Source organism: Anser brachyrhynchus (assembly GCF_964034855.1).
Source record: "Anser brachyrhynchus genome assembly, chromosome: 3".
Lineage (NCBI taxonomy): Eukaryota > Metazoa > Chordata > Aves > Anseriformes > Anatidae > Anser > Anser brachyrhynchus.
The window spans coordinates 38,133,392-38,145,202 of NC_137696.1; the positions used below are offsets into that span (position 1 = coordinate 38,133,392).

An 11,811-nucleotide genomic window follows, 5' to 3' on the forward strand; every position below is an offset into this window, starting at 1 on the left:
GTCCCTCACCCTGCGGGCGGCGCTGCCTCCGCGGGACTCCAACTCCCACCCTCCCCCGCGAGGGGAATCCATAGAGCAACCAGCGGGGCGCGGCGCGGGGCGTGCCGGGAGCTGTAGGCGGGAGGCGGCACGGACTCGCTTTCCCGTGACGCCGCGCAGCGGGCGGGGAGGGAGGGAAGGAAGGAGGGAGGGGGGCACCGGGGCGGCGGGGAGCCCGGGCGGGGAGCCCGGGGCCGCCATGGACTCGCGGGTGTCGGAGCTGTTCGGCGGCTGCTGCCGCCCGGCGGGCGCCGCGCTGCGAGGGCGCGGGGGGGCCGCTCCCGGCACCGGCGGCGGCTGCGGGGGGAGCGGCGGCGGCGGCGGCGGCTCGAAGGCGAAGAAGAAAAGCGGGCGGAGCCGGGGGGGGAAGGCCAACAACCCGCCGTACCTGCCGCCGGAGGTGAGCCCACCGCCGCCCCGGGGCCTGGCGAGGGTTGGGGGGGTCCCCGGGGGGACGGGGCCCGGCGGGGCTGTGCCCTCCCCGCCCGCCCGGTGCCCCCCGTGCTGCGCCCACCGGCGGCGCCTCGCCGCCCGGGGATGGGAAACGAAGCCCTGCTCAGCTTTCCCCCGGAGTTGGTGGGTGTGAGTGTTTGTGGTTTGTTTGTTTGTTTGTTTTTTTTTCCAGTTGCCGGGCTCGTAGAAAGCGCTCGGCGGGTTTTGGTGACACCCTTTGCAGGGAATTTGGCAAGTGTTCTCCGACGCGGGGGGTGCTGGCAGGCTCCGAGGCAGTGTCCCCCGTCGCTGGCACTGGGAAAACTGCCATCAGTAGTAAGTGGGTGTGCTGGTTCCCTCAGGCAGCTGGCACGGCGCTCAGGAGGCTGTGGAGAGCGTTACGTTGTCCCAGGGATGGGTGCTCGGCCCCGCCGGCGAGCTCCCAGTAAAATATACGAGCCTGTGCTCCTCCGCAGGGCAGGGCTCCTCTCGGCGAGGAGCGGTTGTTAGATCTCCTCCGTGGGCACGATCGTCCCCCGCAGCTGCGGTTCTGTTTTCGGTCCTTTGAGCCAGAGAGCTGGGCAGCCCCCTGCGGTGTCAGCACGGCTTCCTCTTCTTGGCCGCCCTGGGCCGTACATGGTCTCGGGTTGTTGCTTTTCTCCTCTCAGCTGCCTTGAAAGAGACCCACCCCTTTATTGAGAGGACGTGGTGTTTTTCTTAGAGCTGGAAAGCCGGCGGATGGTAAAAGAGGAAAACCCTTTTGCACGTACCCTTTCCTCGCTGCACGGCTCCGCTGCCCGAGAGCAGAGCCGGCAGTTCGGAGCTTCCCTCCCTTGGCCTTTTGCCACCAGAAGCTCCGCTGTGGTTAGAAGCTCGGCTAGAAGGCAGGGAGAGGGCTGCTGCCTCTCTTGACATGCAAATTGGTGTCCAGAGGAAAAGGAAGTGCTTAGCGTTGGTAGCTTAGCGTAGTCTGACAGAGTGCTTGGCTTCTGGTAGGCTCAGTGGAGCTTAGACCAAAAGTTACTTCGGTTTTGGCTACGTGTTCTCCGTGGGGGTTGGAGCCTGCTGCGGTTGCAGTGGGCTTGATGAGTCCACGGGCTTTTCTGTTATAGGCTCTGACAGCCCCATCTGGCTTCAGCCCTTCCTGGGAAAATTCTTCTGAGCACGTTGTGCACAGACAGTCCTGATCACGTCCGGTCCTCCAGGAGTGCCAGGCCAGGGACCACTTTGCTGTGCTGCACAGGAGTCAGTAGCTTGCACCCTTATGTCTGTAGTCCTTGTCTCTCGCAGGGTAGATGTGCAGGGATATGGGAAGGAGTCAAGGGAAAAATAATTGAGGGAGGGAGAGGGTGTCAGTATGTGAGAGAAGATACAGCAACTTTTGTTCGCAGTCCCCTGTCTCTGTGCACACTGGGTGAATGGAAGGTGCTGGATGAGGTGGGAGTGGGAAGGGGTGGCTGGCAGTGTGGGATGTGAATGGGGAGGGGGGAACACACTTTATCATACGCTGGCCTGTACGCTTTCTGAAACTGGAACTCTCTGTGACTGTCCCTATCCTTTGCTGGCAGTAAAAAAAAAAAAAAATCCCCCCAAAGCAGTATTATGCCCTGTGTCACTCTGTAGCTTTATCCCCTGGTTTTCATCATGTGTGATGCAAACAGCAGAAACAAACCTAAAGTAAGTTCCAGTTTAGTATAGGAGTGAATGGCAGAATGGGCTGTGACCTAACAGTATCTTTCTGCAGTTTTCCCTCTCTGAAACTGTCAATACGAGCTGCAGAGTATCTGTGCAGCTGATGCCCATAGAAGTCCCTGCTGGCACAGCATCTAACCTTTGTTTTGATTTATTCTCTGACCAGGCAGAAGATGGGAACATCGAGTACAAGGTGAGCCTTTTGTGGTTGCGGGAAATCTTCCTCCCAGACAATTACCTTGCAGTGAGTAACTTATGCAAAGACAGCCTCTGGGGAACATGTCAAAGGAAGGGACAGAAAAGCGGCACTGTACTAAAGAACAATCTCTGTGCCTAGCAATACTCAGTATGCCGAGCTGGCAGTTTGATCTCAGCACTCATTTTAGGAATTTGTTTTAGGAGACAGGACCCGTTGTTTTTCCTGAAATCTTCTTCCTTTTGACAGAGAGGTGCAGGTGGCCCTGATAATCATTGATCACTTTATTGTGGCTGTTCTACCATTCATACTTACTTGGCTCGTGTATAACAAATAGGTCGCGTGGTGCTGTCTTTTACCCCCACGTTGGGTAGGGTACAGATCCCTTTGGAAAAGCATGGGAATGTTCTGCTACCATATGCATGCACCTCTGTGAAACCCTCTCTCACCTATTCCATCTCTCCTGTGCAGACACTAACGTGGGGTGTGTTTCCCAGGGGTGGGTCAGGGCTGGGGGCATTGCTTCATGGGGTTGATTTAGAGGGTTGTTGGCTTGGGCAGTGGGGTTCCCTCTGCATCCAAGCTGTGACTGTAACTCCCTGCTCTGTTAAACAGCTAAAGCTAGTGAACCCCTCGCAGTACCGCTTTGAGCACCTGGTGACACAGATGAAGTGGCGACTACAGGAAGGCCGCGGTGAGGCTGTCTATCAGATCGGCGTGGAGGACAACGGGCTGCTGGTGGGCCTCTCAGAGGAGGAGATGCGCGCCTCGCTCAAGACGCTGCGCCGTATGGCAGAGAAGTACGTGCGTCCTTTTCTCTGCAGGACCCATGGGCAGAAACAGCCTCCAGTACAGAGACTTGGCTCCAGGAATCCCCAGAGGAGCTGGTGGCTCCATTCCACAACGTCTTTGTATGACTGAAATTCCCTTATCATGAGGCTCTGGAAATAGGAAGGCAGCTAGAGGACTTTTGGCTTAAAGCCTGAGGCGCCTGCCCTGCTATTCCTAGCTTTTGTCCCGTTCCCTTTGCCAGGTCTGATTGTGCAGGTACAAGGGGTGCTGAGTACAAGCACGTGTCTCACTCTTCCCTTTTGTGTTTGTGCCAGGGTTGGGGCTGACATTACGGTGCTGCGGGAGAGGGAGGTGGATTACGACAGTGACGTTCCAAGGAAGATAACAGAGGTGCTCGTCCGAAAGGTGCCTGACAACCAACAGGTAGGGACCTGAGGTTTGGCTGTCCTCTTCTGCTGGCAACTTACAGCCTTCACATAAGAAGCTTACTTTTGGGATGGGAGCCTAAACCCTAGAGGCACTTTACCCTAGATTGGGTCATAGCAGGTGCTTTAAAGAGCTGCCAGAGGGAGACTTTGAGGACAGTGCTTTTTATCTCCAAGGCTGTGGTTGCGGCAGATTCCAAGTAGGAGAGATTGGCTGGATCAGATGCGAGAAACTATTTCACTTCTTTGACAACAGTTGTGATGCAGCCCAGTGTGCAAACAAGGAAGAATTTAGACTTCCTGCTGATGAGTCAAGTCACAACACCAGAGAGTGTATCACAACTCCTGAGCTGTGATTTGCCATGAGCAGAAGCAGAATCAGAGCAAGATTACGCTGCAGTGTCCGTCGTGGAAGGAAGCTCTCTGGGGCACGTCTCCATTACCATGCAGGGCTCACGCAGACCCAGCAGAGCAGCAATTAGGTTTCATTATTTCTTTGCTCTTTTTTCTGTAGTTCTTAGACCTGCGAGTGGCTGTGTTGGGGAATGTGGACTCAGGGAAATCAACCCTGTTGGGTGTCCTGACACAAGGAGAGCTGGACAACGGACGGGGCCGAGCACGTCTCAACCTCTTCCGGCATCTCCATGAAATCCAGTCAGGAAGAACATCAAGCATCAGTTTTGAAATTCTCGGCTTCAACAGCAAAGGAGAGGTGAGGGAGGGGGCTGCTGAACTCAGCTGGAAGTGGTTGGGATGGTGGAGGAGAACAGGACTACCCTCCTGTTACAGCACTGAGGGGGACATGGGAGAGGAGAGGTGGCACAACTCCGTGTCCCCGTAGGTGAACTTGAGTGCTGCTTGCCCATTTGCATCAGAAGTAGTTTCTTGCACCCATGGTAAATGATCTCTCTTCACTAATTTTGAGGTCAAAGTGGACTGATAAGAGCTGCATCTTCCTTCACTTGCCTGCTGAGGCTCCTTCACTCACCAAGTCCTCATGTTCCTCAGGTGGTAAATTACAGTGACTCCCGAACAGCAGAAGAGATCTGTGAGAGTTCCTCCAAGATGATCACTTTCATTGACCTGGCTGGCCACCACAAGTACCTGAAAACAACCATCTTTGGCCTCACCAGCTACTGCCCGGATTTTGCTATGCTGGTGGTTAGCGCCAACACCGGCATTGGTAAGTCTTGTGCTGTCTACAGAGCTAATAGAAATGGGGAATGGGGGGAGCAGGTCTTTGTTAGCAGTAGTAGCTGTCAGAAAAACGTTTTAGTCTGCAAGTCCCTACTGATTTTTTTGTAGGCCAATGCCTCTGAGTGCCTGGGAGGGGAGCAGAGCTGGGTTACCAGCCGTAAACCACATTAAACAGTGCTCTGGACAGAGAAGCTTTGTTTGGAATTTGAGGCTGTGTTTGTTAGGGGGAAAAAGGAAAAAAAAGCTTTTACATGTTCTTAGGGGTGCTGAATCCTTCAGCCTTGTGAAAAGGCAGCTGGAGTTCTCCCACATCTTTCTGTGACATTTTTGTGGTTGTTCCCTGGCAAACTGTAGCTCAAGAAGGAAAACTACTGCCTCTTTCTGAAGCAAAGAGATCACTTACAGTAATTCTGGGTTGGTTTTATTTTTCTGGAATGCTCTTGGTTTTTGTTTAAAAGAATAATTTTGTTTATTCATTGCCTGATGGACTGAGCAGTTGGGGTGAAATCCCTAGGGTGGGCAGTTAGGAGGGCCAGGAGATGTAGCTGTCACATAAGCAACCAACAGTGGTGAATGCTACTGCACCAACACTGTCACTTCTCTCTTGCAGCAGGCACAACGCGAGAGCACTTGGGCTTGGCCATGGCCCTCAAGGTCCCCTTCTTCATTGTCATCAGCAAAGTTGACTTGTGTTCAAAAGCCACCGTGGAACGGACAGTGAAGCAGCTGGAGCGAATTCTGAAGCAGCCGGGCTGCAACAAGCTCCCCCTGCTCGTCACCTCGGACGATGATGCTGTTACAGCAGCACAGCAGTTTGCACAGTCTCCCAAGTAAGGGACCATTCTTCTCTGCTGGGACCAGGCAATTCAGACTGGGCTGCTGTGCGGAGCTGGGAAAGGGCGACCACAGGGGAGACCAGCACATTTTGAACATCTGGGAAAACATCAGGTTTCCTACCTCTGCGTTTTTGCATCCCAGGCGTTCTTCTGGGCTCTGGGAGCAGAAGGTGCTAGAGGTTTCATGGAGTTGCTTCTCCAAGACAGAAACGTGGGTTGACAGGGGGTTGGCGCCTCAACCAGTCACTGGGGCAGGGGTTACTGCAGATTTGCACCTAGCCCATGTGCCCTCCTGCTCTGGCTGTTTATCTTTGTAGTCTCTGTCCTCTTGCTGACTGGGTAGATTCAGGATCCCAGCCACCTTCTGCAGCTGCACTCTGGCCTTGTGCTTACTCCTCTCTCTTTGTGTCTGACAGCATCACCCCAATCTTCACACTGTCCAGCGTTTCTGGGGAGAACCTGGATCTCTTGAAAGTCTTCCTCAACATCCTTCCTCCACTGACCAACAGTAAAGAGCAGGAGGAATTAATGCAACAACTCACAGAGTTTCAGGTACTTCAGGATAGTTTGGCTTGTTTTGTTCCTGCACTTGTTGTGCCATGTGACAAACATCTGGGGACTCCGGACACCACAGGGAGAGAAACAGTGAACTCCTGATCTATTGGTTCAAGGAAAGAAAGGACTCGTTTCTTGAAAAAGGCCTGTTAGGCTAGGCTTTCTCCTAAGTAAGGGATGCACATTTCAAAGAGAAGATTTTTTTTTCTTCCCTCTGGTTTCCCCTTAAAAGGCAAAGGGTCGTCCAACAGAAAGGTTGTAGAGGCTGATGAAAGCTCTCAAGTGGTGTCTGATGCCCCCTGGGTAGGCAGCTTGTTCTCATTCTGGAGTGCTATTCCACAGGTGTCTGAGCAGCTTGTTCTTGTTTCCGTGTTGCAGGTTGATGAAATTTATACCGTGCCAGAGGTGGGGACTGTTGTGGGCGGAACTCTGTCGAGGTAAGCGAGGCCAGGCAGACGAGCGTGGGTGTGAGTGGTTGCTGGGTTTCCCACAAGGTTAGAATTACCCGCTGCAGGTGGAAGCAGTACAAAGCTCTGTGCTGACTCCTGCCAGATAACTGGGCCAAGGGAGGACAGAGCCCTACAGGGTGCTGGGTGGTGCCGCGAGCAGATCGTTGCTCATGCAGTGGCAAGCAGGGAGATAGGAGCGTGACCTGTAGTGAGCTGGAGGAAGGCACGCTGGCATCCAGAGTCAGCAGAGGTTAGCCAGGATCCCAAGGCGTTGCTTTCCTCCTTCCTCAGGCAGGGGGAGGAAATGTAGGAGGCAAGTCCCATGATCCCAGGAGAAGGTAACCTCATGCTACTCCGTGAGAAGTCAGCTGTCCCTCGGCGTTTGGGAATGGTCAGAGCAGTTTGGATTAGAGTGCACTAACACAAAACAGGTGGCAATTGCAGCCTCTCCAGCAAAAACAATACAGTGTGGCAGAGGGATGGGCCCCACGTGAGGGATACTTGGTATTCTGAGGAGTGATAGTGTGGCTTTTGCTCCTACTGTAGGAAATCCCTGTCCTCACCAGTGTTACGTCCCTGTTAGTTGGTCACACGCCTGGGTAAAAGTCCAAAGGCGCTCACCTCCTCGGCCCTGGGGAGTTTGTGTAGGTTGAACTTGGAGGGTGCAACTTCCTCCCTGTCTCCTGATGAGCTCTGTCCTGCTGTTGTGCCCTGGGCAGTGGGATCTGCCGAGAAGGGGAGAGCCTGGTGGTCGGTCCCACTGACGACGGGAAGTTCCTCCGGCTGAAAGTGTGCAGTATCCAACGCAACCGCTCGGCCTGCCGCGTGCTGCGGGCTGGCCAGGCAGCCACGCTGGCCCTCGGACCTTTCGACCGCTCCCTGCTGCGCAAGGTGAGTCCTGCTGTTGCCAGCTTCCTCTCTGGTCTAGCGAGAGGGACTGGAGGCTTCCCTGGGGATCCCCCATTGGTAGAGCGGGAATGAGGTAAAGACGTTTGTAGAAAACCTGTTGGAAGGGAAAGAAATGGCCTGTGAAATAGGGTGAGTACTGGGCTGAGAATGGGGTGCAAGGCCACGTCCCAGAGTGGAGACATTTTTGTGGTTTGGGTGCTGTTCAGAAGCTGGGGGGTTGGCCCTAACTGGTCTGAGCTTTGGGTTGTTGTACAGGGCATGGTCATGGTGAGCCCCGAAATGAACCCCACCATCTGCTCAGTGTTTGAAGCTGAGATTGTGCTGTTGTTCCATGCCACGACTTTCCGGAAGGGGTTTCAGGTGACAGTGCACGTGGGGAACGTGCGGCAGACGGCTATCGTAGAGAAGATCCATGGAAAGGTAAGGCATGGGAGAAAAACAGAGAAAGACGTACCTCCGTGTGAGGTTTGCTGGGATTCTCCCGTGCCCTCTACTAAAGCTAGGGGCTACTGCTATCCTGTGTACCCGTGTCCCTTCCTAGGAGCACACTCCATCCCTATACCCTCCCCATTTTTCCTCCTAATGTGTTAAAGAATTCCCTCCTCATAAACTACAGCAAGACTGTGGAGGGGGATGAGCTCTGCATTCTCCAGAGCTTGTGTTTTCCTGCCCTCCCCTGTGCAAACAGTAACGGGAGGGACTCGAGCCATGCAGCCAGAGGGAGTCAACCCGCTCATTTGCTTCCTCCTCTTAGCATCCGCGTGCACCCCTCCTGTGGGCATGGATAGGGCAGATGGGTCTAAGCTCTCCCCTTTTTCTCTTCAGGACAAGCTGCGGACAGGAGAGAAGGCCGTTGTCTGTTTCAGGTTCATCAAGCATCCTGAGTACTTGAAGATTGGAGCCAAGCTGCTTTTCCGTGAAGGAGTCACCAAAGGCATCGGGCATGTCACTGACCTCCAAGCCATCACCACCAAAGAAAACGGCCTGGAGGAGTCCTTGGGGCCTGGGCAGCTGAACTTCTGACTACCGCTAGGTCAGAGAGATCTCCGCTCACCACCGACCGGGGAGAAGGATGGAAGCTCCCGTGGCTCTCCGAGTGAAGCCTGGAGCTGCTGCTGTCCGGTTCTAGCATGGGTGTCCCTCCTCCACACCGTGAGATGGAGCCTCGGAGAGTTTCTCGCATTCAGTGCCATACGAGGGGCAAGTTAAGCACGTTCTCCGCATCGCCTGCTGCTTTCATCACCCTGCCCTCCTTCAGAATAGACCAGAGGCACCTGCAGACCTGGGCAGGCAAGTTCTGGCTTTGTTTACTGATTGCAAATTACTGGTTGGGAGGAGCAGAACCCTTGGAGACGAGCAGTGAAGGGATGTTTTTCCATCTCTCGTACGGGATCTGGCCCCATTCCAGCTCTCCGAGCACTGGGTTAACACAGCACTTTCTTCAGTGATCCTGCAGCACATCCCTCCAGGCGGAGGGGATGGAAGAGGCCCTGCTTCCTGCAGCAGGGTCTTGCTCGAACCTCTCAAAACGCATTCAGGACACTTTTTAACCGTTTTAACCTTGGTTGGCTTTAATCTGCTGCGTGTCCCTTCGTGTGTTGGTTTTGCATTACTCCAAGCGGAGTGTCTGACTGTCGGGCAGGCGTCCTGTCCTGTCCTGTCCCCGCGCACGTGTTGGCACTCTGTCAGCATCCCCCTTTCTGACTCGAAGGAAGCTGCGGCCGCTCTGCGTGGCGCAGCCTCCTGACCGAACGGCGCGAAGACAGCGTCTGCACTTGGTCTGCTCCTCGCAGCAGCAGAGCAGGGGGCTGTGTTGCGGGGCAGAGCTGGGCCTGGGCCTGTGCTGGCACGGGCAGGTTGTTCCCGAGGATGTTCGGTGCCGTCAGCGCGTTGGCAGCAGCGGTTTGCAGTGGGCTCCCTGGTGTGGCGGTTCCAGGGCCCGGCCCAGCTCGCTGCTCCTCACACGCTTGCCTTAATGTGTGGGGGCAGGCTGCATCGCTAACACCGAACAAGGTGACTTCTATTTAGCTGTGATTTGACAGTGGCGTGAATTTCTTTCTTTTTCTCCTCGAGAAAGACTTTATTTTTTCCCTTGCCACTGGGGCTCGTTGCGAGAGGAAAGCTGGTGATGCCAGCGAGGACTCTGTGCGCGAAAAGCGGAGCACTTGTGTTTTTTACTCGCTGTCGCGCAGCTCCCGTGTGCGGCAGCTCCTCCAGGCCCTGCTAGCCTGGAGGGTGCAGCAGGGGCTGCCGAGCTGTACATAGGCTTTTGGTTTTGCTGTTGACTGTTAAATCATGTGGGTCAGCCACGGGCACCAGCCCTTCAGCCCGCCTCGTCGTGTGACGCGGCGGCTTGCCAGCCCTGACTGAGGAGAAGGGAGAGGGCCTGCAATAGCACACGGACACCCACATGGCTCTTCTGCCCTCCTGACAGCAAGTTCTGCATCCGGGCTGCTGGCACAGGCAGCGTGTGCAGGGCTGGGCAGCCCGTGCTGATCGGCGGATGTCGCAAAGGGACGCTCCCCGCGTGTCAGCTCTTGGGGGAGGCAAGGATGGTGGCACCCGGCAAAGAGAGCGTGCTGAGGTGCGGGGAAGCTGGTGGGATGGCGGTGTATACAGAGGGACGGGGAGGCGGCCCAGCAGCGACAGCACGCGTCACCTGCCTTTTGGGAGGAGCACTGAGCCAGCTGCAAGCCTGCCTCCCGCCCTTCGGCCCAGCGGAGAGACGGCAGCTGCTGGCTCAGGGTCACTGCTCGCGCAGGATCCCGCTGTGCTCCCACCCCGGGTGTTACGGGGGCACGGTCCTTCACCCGTGCCTGCAAGGACAGGCCCCGGCTGGCGGCAGGCTCCTGCCTTTGGTGCTAGAGGCTCCCGAAGAAAGCTGCCCTGCGTGGGGGGATGATGCCAGCTGTTGGCAGCAGCCCCGGCGTCTTCTGCGCCGGAGCAGGCGTGGGGTGCTGCGGCCTTCTCTGGGGCAGCCGAGGGCTGGGCTCAGCTCGTCCCTGCGGCCTGACTGTTCTCGGTGCCATGCTCTTCGTAACTGCTGGTTTGTTGTCTTGAAATTTTCTAATGCTGGGCCTTTGTCCGTGTTCCCCAAGCACCTCTATATAAATGTACAGAATAAAGATGTTTTATTGAGATTGCCGGCTGAGTTGTACAAGGGGCAAAGGCGGAGCCGGGCTCTCGTCCTGCTGCCCGGGTGCTGGGTCACCCCTTGCTAAGCTTCCTGCGTTCGGCCCTATAAATACCGTCCCGTGGCGGGGCAGGAGTGCGTGCGTGCTGCTGTTTACAACCTTGCCCTCCCAGCTTATCGGAGCAAGCCCGAGGCGGCGGGCGGCCACGTCACCCTGAGCACAGCACTTCTGGCTGGCGGGGGCGGAACCGCCCGCCGCTGGTGGTGCTTCCTCGCGGTCACGCATTCCCTCCGAGCCTAATGAAAGGGAGGCTTTCTAGGGCACAGACCTAACCCGTGGCTTGTTTTTAAAATAGCGTCAGCCTTATCGAGGGGGTTTGCGACTGCTGCCCGTGAGAACACGTCGTTCCCTCGGGCCGAGCAGGGGCAGGAGGGCTCCCCCATGGAGGTGACATGTCACTGAAGGGTTGTGTCTGTTCCCTGCGTGGTTTTGTGTCAGGCAGTGGCACCTGCTGAGTCTGGTCTGGCCAGACATTTAGGATGTGAGGTGTGCTGTCGTTTCAGGAACGTGAGGCAACCCTACCAGACTGGTTGCTGTTTCTCTTCATGCGAGGACTCCGGGGAACCTGTCACTTTGCAACGTGAGGGCTGTCATTAACGGGAGGGACTCTGTAATTCCTTCTTCTCGTGACTGCACGCACGAGCAGGAGCTGTGCCACGTGCTTCTCAAAACCTTGCGACAACTGTCAAGTGTTAGACACCCGCTGACAGCCCCGTGGCTGCTGTCCAGCACAGAGAGAAGGCGGGTTGGTGGAAGGAGGGCAGAGCGATGGCTACACGTAGGGTGGTACCACACAGAAATGACAGGGAAACAGCGCGTGCAAAGACAGCTGCACTTTGCATCATCTGCTGCCTGAAAGGCTCTCCCCCTGCTGAAGGAGGGGATGGCTGCAGCTGATGAAACCCTCTGCAAAGAGTTTCCAGACCCCACCCAGAGCTGCTTTGACGTGGCGAGTTCCCTCCCCCTGCCTGGAGCCAAACCCTTGCAGCTGCACAGCTGGAAGAGGCCCCGGGCTCCAGGCAATTAGAGCAGTGGCAGGGCGCTGAGCCCTGAGCGCGTCTCCTGCCCTGAAGGGCATCTCCCCTTCTCGGTGCC

The 11,811-nt window shown here is 56.1% G+C and overlaps 1 protein-coding gene across 1 annotated transcript; it reads left to right on the plus strand.

The window, feature by feature from the left end:
- The first annotated feature begins 195 nt into the window (after nucleotides 1–195).
- GTPBP2 (GTP binding protein 2) lies at nucleotides 196–10,662 on the plus strand. The gene is made up of 12 exons (XM_080585770.1): nucleotides 196–439; nucleotides 2,330–2,356; nucleotides 2,975–3,159; nucleotides 3,466–3,574; nucleotides 4,091–4,288; nucleotides 4,585–4,759; nucleotides 5,384–5,603; nucleotides 6,026–6,161; nucleotides 6,543–6,601; nucleotides 7,333–7,504; nucleotides 7,778–7,942; nucleotides 8,348–10,662. The coding sequence occupies exons 1-12, from the start codon at nucleotides 239–241 to the stop codon at nucleotides 8,543–8,545; spliced, it is 1,845 nt and encodes a 614-aa protein (XP_080441896.1). The 5' UTR covers nucleotides 196–238; the 3' UTR covers nucleotides 8,546–10,662.
- The last annotated feature ends 1,149 nt before the right edge of the window (nucleotides 10,663–11,811 follow it).